At 38.5% G+C, this 14,945-nt stretch overlaps 1 protein-coding gene and 1 pseudogene across 11 annotated transcripts in view; one reads left to right on the forward strand and one right to left on the reverse strand.

Moving 5' to 3' along the window:
- CPLANE1 (ciliogenesis and planar polarity effector complex subunit 1) overlaps window positions 1-14,945 on the forward strand; it is a 116,902-nt gene that overhangs the window by 21,804 nt on the left and 80,153 nt on the right. For all 11 annotated transcript variants that reach the window (XM_055555261.1, XM_055555262.1, XM_055555258.1 and 8 more), the window contains exons 16-20: window positions 3,121-3,294; window positions 4,117-4,345; window positions 7,750-7,889; window positions 10,099-10,316; window positions 12,520-12,684. In XM_055555261.1, coding sequence (XP_055411236.1) covers window positions 3,121-3,294; window positions 4,117-4,345; window positions 7,750-7,889; window positions 10,099-10,316; window positions 12,520-12,684 — 926 coding nt within the window. The remainder of the gene's footprint in view (window positions 1-3,120; window positions 3,295-4,116; window positions 4,346-7,749; window positions 7,890-10,098; window positions 10,317-12,519; window positions 12,685-14,945) is intronic.
- LOC129633347 (heterogeneous nuclear ribonucleoprotein A1-like) lies at window positions 6,021-7,123 on the reverse strand (annotated as a pseudogene).

Here is a 14,945-nt window from a genome sequence, read left to right on the forward strand (position 1 = left end):
TTTTTTAAAAAAGGTGTATTTAAATTAAGCAATAACCAAAGTGAAAAATGGGCTTCCCTGGTAGCTCAGTGGTTAAGAATCAGCCTGTCAATGCAGGAGACACAGGAGACACCGGTTCAGTTCCAGGATGAGGGAGATCCCCTAGGGAAGGAAATGGTAACCTATTCCAGTATTCTTTCCTGGGAAATCCCATGGACAAAGGAGCCTGGTAAGCTGCAGTCCATGGGGTCACAAAGAGTCGAACATAACTTAGTGACTAAGCAATAGCAACAGAGTGAAAGACATCTGTATGAATGAGCACATAATGTATTTATAATGCTGCTTTACAGTGGTAGACCATGAGAAGTCTACTTTGCATATGAGTGTGTCAGAAAGGCCAGTGTGTCAGTACTTTCTAAATGGAGTTCATGACTCTAGATGGAGTATTTGTTTTTTTACTAATAACTGATTATTTATTCATTTAAAAATCATTTACTGATGGAAAGTAGAGATCAAAAGAAATTAGTTTACAAAAGGCTTTGAAAAATAGTTTGAGAGGGTTTGTAAAACCCTTTCTGTGATTTTTACCAGTTTATCATTTTTGTCCAGAACAGTATTAGTTTGTTTGTTTGGTTTCAGCCACTGTGGTTTCTTTTTTTTTTTTTTTTTAATTTTAAAGTGAAATAGATAGTAGAATGGGCTTCCTGGGTAGCTCAGCCAGTGAAGAATCCACCTGCAATGTAGGAGACCCCAGTTCGATTCCTGGGTCAGGAAGATCTCCTGGAGAAGGTCTAGTATTCTTCAGTTTCCCTGGTGACTCAGACAATAAAGAATCCACCTGCAATGTGGGATACCTGGGTTCGATCCCTGGGTTGGGAAGATCCCCTGGAGGAGGGCATGGCAACCCATTCCAGTATTCTTGCCTGGAGAATCCCCATGGACAAAAGAACCTGGCAGGCTACAGTCCATAAGGATCGCAAAGAGTCAGACACAACTGAGCAGCTAAGGACAGATGGTAGAATACTATGAAATTTTATTCTGGGACTCATATTTTCTCTGCATTTTTTTAAATTTAATTTTTGTTTTATATTGGAGTGTAGCTGATTTACAATATTGCGTTTCAGGTGTACTGCAGAATGGTTCAGTTATACATCTACATATATCCATTCTCTTTCAGACTCTTTTCCCATATAGGTTATTACAGAATACTGAGTAGAGTTCTCCATGCTATACAGTAGGCTCTTGTTGATTATCTTATTTTATATACAGTAGAGTGTATGTTTTACTCCTAAACTCTTAATTTATCCCTCCCCACCCCACCTTTCCTCTTTGGTGACTGTAGGTTTGTTTTCAAAGTCTGTGAGTCTGTTTCTGTTTTGTGAATAAATTCGTTTGTATTATCTTTTTAGATTCCATATATAAGTGATACCATATGCAACCACTGTTTATGGATTTCCTACTCTGATATTTGTCTTTTTAAATTCGTGTTTATTTAGTAGTAATATAGGTTCATTTTAGACAGTTTTGAAATATGGAAAGGTTTAAAGAAAATAAAATCACTTTTAATGCTACCATTTTTGTCTATGTGCATTCATATATGTTTATTACCAGAGCTAATATTCTGTTTTGCAATCTTTTAAATTTAATATTGTGAATATTTTCCAATGTAAATAATATTCTTTTAAAAACCTAGTAAGCTTTTTCCTCATTATTGCATATTTTAGATTGTTACCACGTACTTACTATTTTAAATAATATTGCAGTGAACATAAATTTTTGTGAGCATTACTAATGTCTACATGTTAAATCTTGAGAAATGAGGTTACAGAGTCAAGATTTCTGATGCCTGGTGTTAGATTGCCCTCTGAAAGGACTGTTAGCTGTGTATGAGTGGAAGACATTTATGTGTGACTTTTTTTTCTTATGTGTGACTTTTTAACTGACTGGATTTTTTTTCCAGCAGTATTGTCATGATATGATATAACTGTCAAGATAAGTTGAACCTATAGTAATATATTTAATTTTTAATGATAGTTGTTTAGAGTATTTTAAGCATATCCTCTCTTGGTCAGGAGTCCCCAGGACTACTCCCCAAGTTCAGTGATTCACAGGGAGAATGCACAGGCCTCTGTATATAGTGAACCCGGGCCCCCTGCTGTGGAAGCATAGAGCCCTAACCTCTGGACCACCTGAAAATTGCCTCAAGTGACTTCTGAGAAAGAAAGATACTTTGCCATTGTTGGGGCCATAAATGTCATAAAAATTAACCTTAATTTAATATTTATCTTGTATGGGCTTCCCTGGTGGCTCAGCTGGTAAAGAATCTGCTTACAGTGCTGGGGACCTGGCTTCAATCCCTGGGTTGGGAAGATCCCCTGGAGAAGGGAATGGCTACCCACTCCAGTATTCTGGCCTGGAGAATTCCGTGGACTGTATAGTCCATGGGGTCGCAGAGTTGGACACAACTGAGCGACTTTCACTCACTCAGTAGTTTTTAGCTATTTATTTTCAAATATCTGAATCCAGTTTATATTATTGTTTCAATTTTTAAATAGGGATGGCATGTTTGCTCTAGTTTATGTCAGAATCACTCTAGAAATCATAATGTAACTCTCTCCTCTGCCTTTTCCCTCCATTCTACATGTTCCCCTTGTCCATACCTCCCAAAAGAATCTTAATACTAAAGAGTTAATGTTATGGGGGTATACTAATAATACAGAAACAGACATGAAGAATCACTGTTCTGGCTCTTTGTAGTAAACTCTGCCTCCTTGCACTAAAGAAAGAAAATGAGAAAGAGGAGGAAGAAGGGAAAACAAAGAAATGAAAAGCTTGCAAGTCCATTATGGCTGGATTATATAGATCATTCCACATTTTTAGATAAAACTGGTAACTTGAAGTCATAAAAGAGTTCCTAAGTCTATGTGCTGATAATTTTGAGCTTATTCTTTTATTTTTGTTCTATTGTCTTTAAGAAATGTAGATGACCTGTTACAAGTTACCTTGTATAGGCCAGGGGTATTAATCTCAGAAAAAAAGTTTTAATTATACTTTTCTTCTTGCATCATGTTAGGAGCTTAAATATTCCTACTTTTGCTAGTTTGATGGGAATCTCCTTTGCTCATTTGGTGTATCCTGCAGTTCCTGAGAAGTCTCCTTGTGAGTCTGGGGTGACTGGAAGTGTTCATCCTGAAGCTGCGGTGAGGGTGGTCCAGTCCATGGCTCGCTTCATGGCTGCTTACTTCACGAATCAGCTGCTGTGCATTTTGCCACCTCACAGTGTGAATGTTCTTCCTCCCCTTCATATTAAAACAGGTAATAGAATAAACAAATAATTTTCTCACCTTGTTTTTGCACAGAATATTTAAAACAATTTTACACAGTGATCATTGATCTATGGAAATAATACTGTCTAGCCTAGTGCCTGACATGCAGGTGACTGTTTACAAATGAATATAATCTGAGAAAGGTAATTGCTTTGAACTTGTTTTTATTGAATTTGTATTTTTTTAATTGCAAATTTTGGACACATTGGTGTTTATACAGTTTCCTTTTTTTTTTTTAAGTAAAAGAGCTATAAAGGTGTGGTAATTGAACAAATTCTCAGTATTCTAATTTCAGTTCAGTTCAGTCACTCAGTCGTGTCTGACTCTTTGCAACCCCATGGACTGCAGCACACCAGGCCTCCCTGTCCATCACCAACTCCCCAAGTTTACTCAAACTCATTCTAATTTAAAATTTATTTTTTGGACATTTTACTTTTATTATTTTATTTGGGTCATTTTTTCTTTGCTCTATTTAATCATTTCCTTATATTATCTGATCAAACTGTATGTATTTACCTTTATTTTGTATAATGCACTTTGATACTGTTTCTTCTGTTTCTTTGTCTGCTCGGGTTCATTTTTTTAGGAGTGCCAACATTTGCTGCATGATGCACTAAAGAGACACATTCTTCAGTGTTTAAAAAAAAGAAAAGCTATTCTATAGTGTGTTAAGTATTATCTTAGGCCATTTTGTATGTATCTTCCTTGTTGTGGTTTTGTGTAGAAAGTATTGATTAAGGAGATCTGTGTAGGGAAGAATGAGTTCCTATGTATAATTGTAGTTAATCCATTTTCTTTCATCTACTCACAGAGCAGCCTTTTCGGCTTATTCCTCTGCAACACTCTAAGGTGGCCAGTGCGGTCAGAGAGCAGAATCTTTCTGATGTGTGGACCGTTGAATATGCCCTTGAATTATTATTGATCGGTGGCCTGGTTCCAGAAGCCGTGTGGTTGGCACATAAACTTGGAGACTGGAAGACATCTATTTCTGTTGGTGTGGCTTTTCAACTCTTCTGTAAGCATGGTAGCAAATTCACGAGGTATGTATTTTTAGGCACATCTAAGTTGGACTGCAAGGAGGTCCAACCCGTCCATCCTAAAGGAGGTCAGTTCTGGGTGTTCATTGGAAGGACTGATGCTGAGGCTGAAACTCCAGTAGTTTGGCCACCTCATGTGAAGAGTTGACTCATTGGAAAAGACCTTGATGCTGGGAGGGATTGGGGGCAGGAGGAGAAGTGGAGGACAGAGGATGAGATGGCTGGATGGCATCACTGACTCCATGCACATGAGTTTGGGTGAACTCAGGGAGTTGGTGATGGACAGGGAGCCCTGGCGTGATGTGATTCATGGGGTCGCAAAGAGTGGGACACGACTGAGCGACTGAACTGAAGTTAAAAAAGTACGATGGTGTTATCTAAAGTGTTTCTTATTTCACTCGTTGCTAGTATTTACACATTTTGTGGAATCCTTAGTTCAGCATTGTCCAATAGAATTTGCTTTGGTGATGGAAATATTCTGTATGTGCTGTCCAGTCTGATAGCTACTAGCCACATGTATTTATTAAGCCCTTGAAAGGGGCTGATAAGACCAAGAAATCTAATTTTAATTAAATTTAGAGAGCTACATGCAGCTAGTGTCAACTGTGTTAGACAGCTCAGAGGTTTACTTACTGTATTTAAGCATCTATTTAGCACTTTTACTTGTTAGTAGGAGAAGGCAATGGCACCCACTCCAGTACTCTTGCCTGGAAAATCCCATGGACGGAGGAGCCTGGTAGGCTGCAGTCCATGGGGTTGCTAAGAGTTGGACCTGACTGAGCGACTTCACTTTCACTTTTCACTTTCATGCATTGGAGAAGGAAATGGCACCCCACTCCAGTGTTCTTGCCTGGAGAATCCCAGGGACAGGGGAGCCTGGTGGGCTGCCGTCTATGGGGTCGCACAGAGTCGGACACGACTGAAGCGACTTAGCAGCAGCAGCAGCAGCAGCAGCAGCACCCTCAAAGGGCCTATAGTCAATGGGAGAGTTTTCTCTTTCCCAAACAGGATTTACATTTTTTTTTTTTTTGAGAGTATTAAATCTTTTATTGATTACACATGATAATGGATGATACACAAGCTTCATTCCCATCTATAACTTTATCTGGTACCATAATTCAATTTAGATACATTGCATAGGATGTGCCAACAATCATTAATAACCCAAAAAAATAAAAAAAACTCCATGACTTTGCATGGGTGACCCTTTTAATGGTGAACTCCAGGTCACAACACAGTAACTGTCAGTTCAACTACACCAAGGTTCTGAAGACAACAGCTTCTCCACCAAGCAGGTTGTAAATACATTTCAAATGGAACCTGGCATCACCCTGAAGGAATTCTAACTTCACACTGTTGGGGTAGTTTACCAAAATGGCTTCAGAGTAGACTAACTTTACACAGCACATTAAAAAAAAAAAAAAAAAAGACATTTATTCAGCGTCATGACCAGACTATTACATTTAGCAATCAACAGCATGGGTGCAAAAAAAAAAATCTACATTAAAATCCTTTGTTGGAATGCTTTACACTTTCCACAGAACAGAAACTAAAATAACCTGTTATACAATTAGTCACAAGTACAGTCCTCGAGTTTTTTGCCCGTACACATGAGTATTGTCTAAAACATGTCTTCTTTGTAGCAGCTAGGCCCTGCCACCGCTGTGCTTGGCTGAGTTCACAAATCTGTGGTAACCTGTAGCTTCCCTGTCACGTCTCTGGCTCTCCTCTCCTGCTGAGCTTTGTTTCCTGGCAGTAATGAAAACCTCCTGCCGCTGCCGTAGCTGCTGCTGCTGCTGGAGCCACCATAGCCACCTTGGTTTCGTGGCTTTGGCAAAGTATTGGCCTCCACCACCATAGGGGCCAGAACTTCTGCCTCCAAAGTTTCCTCCTTTCATGGGTCCAAAATTGGAAGATTGATTGTTGTAATTGCCAAAATCATTGTAGCTTCCGCCACCTCCAAAATTGCTTCCGTCATTACCAAATCCATTATATCCATCCCCACTGCCACCATATCCGCCACCACCACGGCTGCCACCAAAGCCACCTCGACCACTGAAGTTTCCTCCACGACCAAAGTTGTCATTCCCACCAAAACCACCTCCACGACCGCCACCAAAGTTTCCAGAACCACTTCAACCTCTCTGGCTGGATGAAGCACTAGCCATCTCTTGCTTAGACAGGGCTTTTCTCACTTCACAGTTGTGGCCATTCACAGTGTGGTATTTCTGAATGACAGTCTTGTCTACGGAGTCATGGTCATCAAAGGTTACAAAAGCAAAGCCTCTCTTTTTGCCACTGCCTCGGTCAGTCATGATTTCAATTACTTCAATTTTCCCGTACTGTTCAAAATAATCTCTCAGATGATGTTCTTCAGTGTCTTCTTTAATACCACCAACAAAAATCTTTGTCACAGTTAAGTGGGCGCCAGGTCTTTGAGAATCTTCTCTTGAGACGGCCCTCTTTGGTTCCACAACTCTTCCGTCCACCTTGTGTGGCCTTGCATTCATGGCCGCATCCACCTCCTCCACCGTGGTGTATGTGACAAACCCGAAGCCTCTGAAGCACTTGGTGTTTGGATCCCTCATTATCACACAGTCTGTGAGCGTTCCCCATTGCTCAAAATGGCTCCTCAGACTCGCATCGGTTGTTGCAAAGCTCAATCCTCCGATGAAGAGCTTCCGCAGCTGTTCGGGCTCTTTGGGAGACTCTGATTTAGACATGACGGCAGTGGAGGCAGGAAAGACTTCAAAGATGCTTTCTCGGCGGCGTCCACGGGCAGAAAGCCAGGATTTACATTTTAAGCTAATCAAACTAATCCCTGCATTTTAACTCTTACGAATATTATGGCATTGCTGTGTCTTTGAATTCTGTAGGACAGAATACCAGAATGGCTAGCCTTTCCCTTCTCCAGGGGATCTTCCCAACTGAGGGCTTGAACCCGGGTCTCCTGCATTGCAGGTGGATTCTTTACCATCTGAGCCACCAGGGAAGCCCATCCATGGTATGGTAGGGAGAGCAATAATATCAAGTGAGGGAAAGCCAGGAAATACTTTATATGGGAGGTGTCATTTGAGATGGGCGATGAAGGGAAGATGGAATCTTGACAAAGCCAGTAGCTGTAGGGAGAGAGAACATTCCAAACAGAAGCAAAGGCACGTGGCCCAGAGCACTTATGGTTTCATTTGGAGAGTCTGTATGTAGGGCAGCAGTGGGCGGTTAAGCATGGGGAGCTATATCAGTACTCTCCTCAATACAGCATTTCCTCAATTACTTCTTTTCTAAACACAAGATGAATAACATGGGCTCCTCTGGTTCTTAAATATTTCATGTTTAGTTCTTGATGTGTCTATGTTTCCTTTTTTAAAAAATTGTAATTATTTCCCCCTAATTTGGTGTGATTTCAGATCCAAGGAAAAGAGTCTGAATCTACCATTAAATATGACTCCAGCACAGATTTTTCAGGAAAAACTACAGTGTTTCCTAGGTCAGCCAACCTCTTTGGAAGCAAAAAATGAAATGAACTCAAACTGCAAACAGTTTACAGGTGAGCTACTTATGTATGGTCAACCTGTGTATCAGCTTAATACAAAGCTTATGGTATTTTAAAAAGCTTTTAAGTATGCACACATCTGTGAATATTTTGGAAAAATAAATAAATAAATAAAAAATTCCCAGTCTGAACTTGTAGTTCTGGCAATGTCTTTTTGATGATCTGAAAATGTTCCCACAATAAATACATAGATACAGTGTGTTTCTAGATAAAATGTAAAAATATGCATTTAAAGGCTCAGATTTAACATTTTAAAGATTTTCTTAGGTATTTACCCAAGAAAAATAAAAATCTAGGTGCACTGAAAAACCTGTATTTGAATGTGCATAGCTTTTTCATAACAGCCAAAAAAACTTGAAACAACCCAAATGCTTATTAACTTGTGGATACATAAACAAATTGTAATTTATCTGTAATGTGTAATAATAAAGAGGAGGAAACTGCTGATAACATGCAACCACATGGATGAATCACAGAACCATTATGCTGAATGAAAGAACTTATAAATAAAACTACCCATTATATGATTCCATTTATATAACATTTCATAAAAAGCAACACTATAGGGACAGGAAACAGATCAATGTTTACCTAGAAGTAAGGGGGGAATTGAGGAGAAGGCAATGGCACCCGACTCCAGTACTTTTGCCGGAAAATCCCAATGGAGGATGGAGGAGTCTGGTGGGCTGCAGTCCATGGGGTGGCTAAGAGTCGGACACGACTGAGCGGCTTCACTTTCACTTTTCACTTTCATGCATTGGAGAAGGAAATGGCAACCCACTCCAGTGTTCTTGCCTGGAGAATCCCAGGGACGGTGGAGCCTAGTGGGCTGCCATCTATGGGGTCGTACAGAGTCGGACACAACTGAAGCAACTTAGCAGCAGCAAGGGGGAAGTTGACAACAAAGAGGTATGAGAGAGCTTTTTGGAGTGATACAAACGTTCTCATAGACTGTATGATTTGCCAAAACTCATTGAATTGTGTATTTTAAAATGTTTGTTTATTTATTTGACTGCTCCCATCCTTAGTTGCAGCATGCAAGATCTTCTATCTTAGTTTTGGCATGCAAACTCTGAGTTGAGGCCTTTGAGATCTGGTCCCCTGACCAGGGATTGAACCCAGGCCCTTTGCACTGGGAGCGAGGAGTCCTAGCCACTGGACCACCAGGGTGAACTGTGTACATAAAAGGATAATTTTAGTGTATGTAAATTACACCTTTACAAATTGATTTAAAAACAAAAAGCTCAGCAGATGGTTAGTAAACTAGAAAATAGATTTGAACTCTATATACATACACAAAATATATAGAAAGATAAAATATATCCATATATAGATAAAAAGAAAACATTTGGAAAATATGAAAGAGAGGTTAAACTTTGTATTGAACAAGAAGACGCAACATATATATAGTAGGAGTTCCAGTAGAGCCACACTAAATTCTGGATGGTGACGACCTCTGGAAATAGGAGATGAAATAGGATTGGTACCTAAGGAATTTCAGCTGTAGCTGTAAAATTTTATTTTTTACCTAAATTGGATATAGAAAACATGAATATCAGGCAGGGATGAAAAGTCAGTACATGAGTGTTTTCATAGTCTAAACCCTAAAGTGTGCTTTAAGAGAATTCCTAATGTAAAAGTCCGTAAGTCTACAGTTCTGCCACCTGCATCTCTTTGCATTTTGTCTTCTAGAACATTCTCCATTTTTACAGATATTTATAAAACTGAAGCCATATTGTATGGTTATTTCATATATTTTTGTTTTTTTGCTTCTTTAGCTTCACAAGTCCTTTTATATAAAAGTACTGTGATTGACTATTAAGGAAACGAAAATTACTGTCTCACTGCCTCCACATAATGCTTTATATTATTTTTGTGTGTTTCTTACATTTCTGTTTTTCCCATTAATGTTTTCCTTTTATTATTATTTTTTGAGTCATGATTATATTCCAAGCATGTTTTTATTATGTAGTTGTGTTACAGTATCTTGTATAATTTTGGGAAGTCTTTGTGCTCTGACCACCTATAATCTTAAAAGTAACAAAATATTAAATTTCTGTCCAGAAGTTTGAGTGTTTTGCATTTCGACCAATATGTTTATTTTTGGCAGTCAACTTTTTCAGATATGAAGTTTTAAACTACAAAATAGAAGGAAAAGTATAATATAAATTGTAACTGCTTTACCTAATTCTTTGTTTGGCAGATCCCATTGAAGAAGAAGATGTGGATCTGCTGTTTGCCTCTGTGCAGGAAATACTGAAAGCAGCAGTTATGGCTGACGCAGATATTCTTTCAGAGACTTTTCAGCTTCTGATAAACTCTGCCAAGGACTTCAGTAAGAGACTGTGGGGCTTAGTGCCCGTCGGCTTGTATCTTCCAGCTCCTCCGTTATATTGTCCTCAGCCAGCTGTTCTTAGTGAAGTAAGCTTAACCTTTTAATTTAACATTTATTTTGTCCACTTTTTAAAATAATCAACCTGATAATAATCATCAAGTTAAAAATGCAAGCTCTGAAGCCCACTTCTGGATTCCAGCTTTGCTGTTTATTAACTGAATAGTTTTCTTGGGCGATGTATGCAACTGATGTTTAAGTTTCCTTATCTGTAAAATGAAGAAGGTGATAGTACCTCTAATAATGTTGTTGTGAGTATTACACGAGACATCCTGACACATAGTAAACATTCTGTAAATGTTAAAATGATTTTGATGTGGTGTTAAGGGGATCATTTTGCTTATTCAAAAAAAAAATTAATAGATATTTCTCTGTATCCAGATATTAGTTTAAAAATAAACATTTGTTTACCAGAGAAAAATAATGAGTGTCAGAATTTAGAAGCCATTCATCTCATTGTCTTTGCCTCTTTTGAAAGACTTAGTTTGATTTTCTTTGATTGGAAAGATCATTGTTTTCTTCTGTACTTTTCAATTGATAGTTCAGTCTTAAAAATCACAATTACTGTATTCCTCTCAGGACCTTTTCCTTTGCTCTTTTTGAAAATAGTAACATTACTATTAGCTGGTTTTAAGGTTTACAGTGTTAATGTGAACTGTTTACATTTGAATTGTTTTAATATTTGATTAACAGTTTAAATCGATTCTGGTATTGTTTCTTACTGTTTCAGAATTGGCAGCTTCTGTCTATATCTATTAAATCTGTCTTCTGTCTTTTTTTTTTCAGTTATTTGTTGTATTCTTATTTGTTACGTTTTGAGTTATGTTTCAATACGTTAAAATATTTTATTTGTTGATATTTCACATGTGATATATTGCACATGGAAAGAATAAGTAGTCCATGGTATTTCTCAGTAATTCCTCTTTCCTCTCATGTCTGAGTCTTTAGTATATTGGTTTAGGGATTAGAAATAGCATTTAATATATTTCTGGATATGCTGTGCTGATACTTGTTTGAGTACTAGCAATCCTTAGTAGTACTTCGTTTTATTATTTTTTATTAAAATAAGCCAGAATGGTAGGATTTCTCTTAAATGTCACTCTGTACCAATTAGAACCCCTGGGGTTGAAAGTAACAGAAAACTTGGTAAGTATTGACTGGCATAATTGAGAAGCCCAGTTATGTTTCCAAAGACTTGGGCTCTTTCTCCCTAGTTTGTTTTCTATCAGCTTCAGTTTAAGGCTGGCTCCCTTTGTGGGAGCCGGATGACTACCAGCAGCTTCTCAGGATACCTTGTCCATGCCCATAGGGAGTGGGAAGAGGAGAGAGAAAAGCAGTATAAGTATTTCTCTCCCAGCATCCAAACAGGAGTACTGAGAGTTACTCTTGCGAGACCCATCAAGGTCACTGGCCAGTCCTGGAATCACACACCTTGGCTAGGGCTAAATGCGCAGTGTTGCTTGGCAATTGATTAGGGCCTTCCCTGGCAGCTGGGGACATAGGAACAGCTCTCCCTGAATCACTTAGCTGTGTAAAAAAGGGGCAGATGCCTCCCCCCCACCAAAATAACTGAGTATTTTTAAGAAATGCCAGTGGTAGAAAAATGTTAGGGAAGCGAATGTTCATAATATTTGCATTATCTCATTTCTGGAAAATTAATCTGTAATCATGTGTTGAATCAACAAACATTTATTGGATCCCACCACATGTTGGATTTTGTGCAGTAGATGACAAGGCCTTTGCTCTTGACCAGTCTCAACAGTGTGGGAAACAGATACATAAATTAGCAAGAATAAATCAGTAAAAGCTACAATGAAAATCTGAGCAAATTGCCATAATACCGCAGAATGGAAGAGTTTCACAGAAGAGGTGACACTGAAATATAATTGGATTTTTCTAGGCAGAGGAAGGGAAGAGGCATTCTTTTTGAAAGTAAAGATCTCTGTAATGTTCCCCCAGTAAAGTCAGGGATGGTGGGCTTTAACTATTATAACTGAAGACTTGGGATTAGAATTGATTTATCCCTTTACACTGAGGTGAGACAGGTGTTTCCTTGACCCTGGAAATAGCTGTAGTTAATCTCTGAGGCCATGCCTCAAAACTTTCTTTGTGAATCTCCAGGAATAGTCTAGTTTAAGAAGCACTATCTTTATTTTTACTGTAACATTTTAAGTTTCCGTTTTCCTGGCTACTGATTTTTTTTCTTTCTTTCTTTTTTTTTTTTTTTTTTAGGAAGATGGTGATGATCTTCTTTTAAAAGCTGAAAAAGATAATCGCCAAAAGGTGTCTGGAATCCTTCAGCGTATTCTCTTGCTTTTCCGGGCAGCTCGGTGTTCTTTTCCTGTAGCACAGTGGTACATCTTGCAGTTGAGATGGGCAAGAAAAGTCATGCAAAAGGTGTGGAAATGTCTTAGTCACTTGTGTGCTATGGCAATAGGAAAGAACCTTCTGTATTCTGTTATGAGTTAATCACTATAGGGATGTTGCCTATAGCTTAAATTATACATGATGGCCTATCTCTGGTAATCTTGCTTCCCAGGTCATGAGCATTAAGCTAAAATACCTTTGTTTAGTTCGTGGGAAACATCCTGACCAGGCCTACCTGTGAATGACCACAGGAAGGGAGAAATTAACACATGGTTTCCAGAGGCTGATGGGAACAGGAAGTGTTTGATCTTATTCCCTTCCCTTTTAGTAGAAAAGGAGCCTGGATTCTAATTCAGGCAAGATGGTTCTTTGAGGCACAAGCCTACCATCTTCTCAGTTTGCTGGCTTTCTAAATAAAGTCGTTATTCCTTGCCGCAACAACTCATCTGTCAATTTTTGGCCTGTTGTGAGGCAAGCAGTACAAGCTTAGACTCCGTAACACTGTGGTAAACAATTTAAAGGGCTTCCCAGGTGATGCTAGTGGTAAAGAACCCACCTGCCAGTGCAGGAGACTTTAGAGACTCAGGTTCGATCCCTGTGTTGGGAAGATCCCCCTGGAGGAGGGCATGGCAACCGCCTCTAGTATTCTTCTGTGGAGAATCCCAAGAGGAGCTTGGCAGGCTACAGTCCATAGGGCCACACAGAGTCAGACACAACTGAAGTGACTTGACATGAACAATTTAAATATGTTATTTAATATATATATTAATATATATATATTATATATATATAAATATATAAATACTTATTAGTATTTATAATTGTGATATTTTTCCAAGGAGTCCTGCCCCATAAATCCATAAATTTCAGACTTGCTTACAGTATGAAATCTGGACAGACCAAGTTTCTGCTGAAAGATAAGGACTCTGAACTGGAGCTCTGTGTTAGCTCCTCCCTGTCTGACGATAGGAAGTATAATCTAGTCGGTTAGTCCCAGGAAATTTCAGTTACTTTTTTTTTTTCCCCAACTACTTTTCTCCCCCACAATCATTAAAGATTTAAATTCAGTTCAGGGTTTATCCCACTTCTTCCCAAGATGTTCTCTCTGTTCTCTGGGGGCCTCTGTGGGGTCAAACCATGGAGAGTTAGTTCTCGGCTAAGTGTTTCTTTGCAGTAGGCTCCACCAGTCAGTCTCTCCCTTCCTGTCTTCTGAGGTGTGCAGTTCACTTTGATTCAGGGGCTGTTGTCCTCTTCTACACTGACTTCAGCTGAGATGTAGCTGCCTTCTTATCTGATGTGCAGCCAGATGGGACATCTACTTCTGTGTTCCTTATCCAGATCCAGTTCTTTTGTAGGCCAGTCATCTGTCTCTATAAAATGTAGAAATAAATATTATTAGCCCCAAATATCTTAAATTTTGCTGTTGGTTAAATTACTAAATGTGCCAAGAGTTTATGGCTTATTTTCTAGTAGAAACCCTAAGAGACCCTGAGAAGTTTATCAAGTTTTTTAAAGTTATCCTGTTTTTAGAGAGAAATACTTGTGAAAGTTGCTTATAGCCACCATAAAAATATAAAACTATATTCATTTATAACTTGTTATCCCAAAGTTTTAAGTTTTTAAGTATGTTTACTAAGAAAGGCAAAGCGTTTAATGAAAGATTGTTTTTGATAGTTTTAAGATCTGTTGAGCCTGAGTGTTTGTTATAGGAAACTGTATTTTTTATAGCAAACTTAAGTTGCTTACTGTAGAAAACTGTTTAAAGTTCTAAGTTATGTTTGGTCTCACAAACTTCTGAGAATAATCTCACTTAACCTAGTTTTAATGAACTTAACTAGCAGATAAAGACTATAGATTCTCTTAAAATTAGCCACTCTGCTGAAGATATTCTTCCTTGTGAAGATCTTTACAAGTAATAAGCTAACTGTATAAGGTTAAAGCATAGTACAAGTAGTAGGCAGAATTCTAAAGATAGCTGCAAGATTCCTGTCTTCTGGCTATTCAAACATAAATCTAGATACTGATTTAATTTGGCTTGAGGGATTTTTTCAGATGGTATTAATAAGCTGATTTTAAAATAGAGACATTATCCTGGTTTATCTTGGTGGACCCAGTATAATCAGATAACCTCTTAGAAGCAAAAAAGAGAGGCGGAGGAGTCAGTCAGTGAAATGTGGAAAAGGAAGACGGGAGAAAAGCTGCACAAGGGAAGATTAGAAGAGTGACAAGGACTCATTTCAGCCTTGCTGGCTTTGAAGAGGGCCAATATCCAAGGAATAAACGCAGCTTTT

The sequence above is a fragment of the Bubalus kerabau genome, chromosome 18, assembly GCF_029407905.1.
Source record: "Bubalus kerabau isolate K-KA32 ecotype Philippines breed swamp buffalo chromosome 18, PCC_UOA_SB_1v2, whole genome shotgun sequence".
Classification (NCBI taxonomy): Eukaryota; Metazoa; Chordata; class Mammalia; order Artiodactyla; family Bovidae; genus Bubalus; species Bubalus kerabau.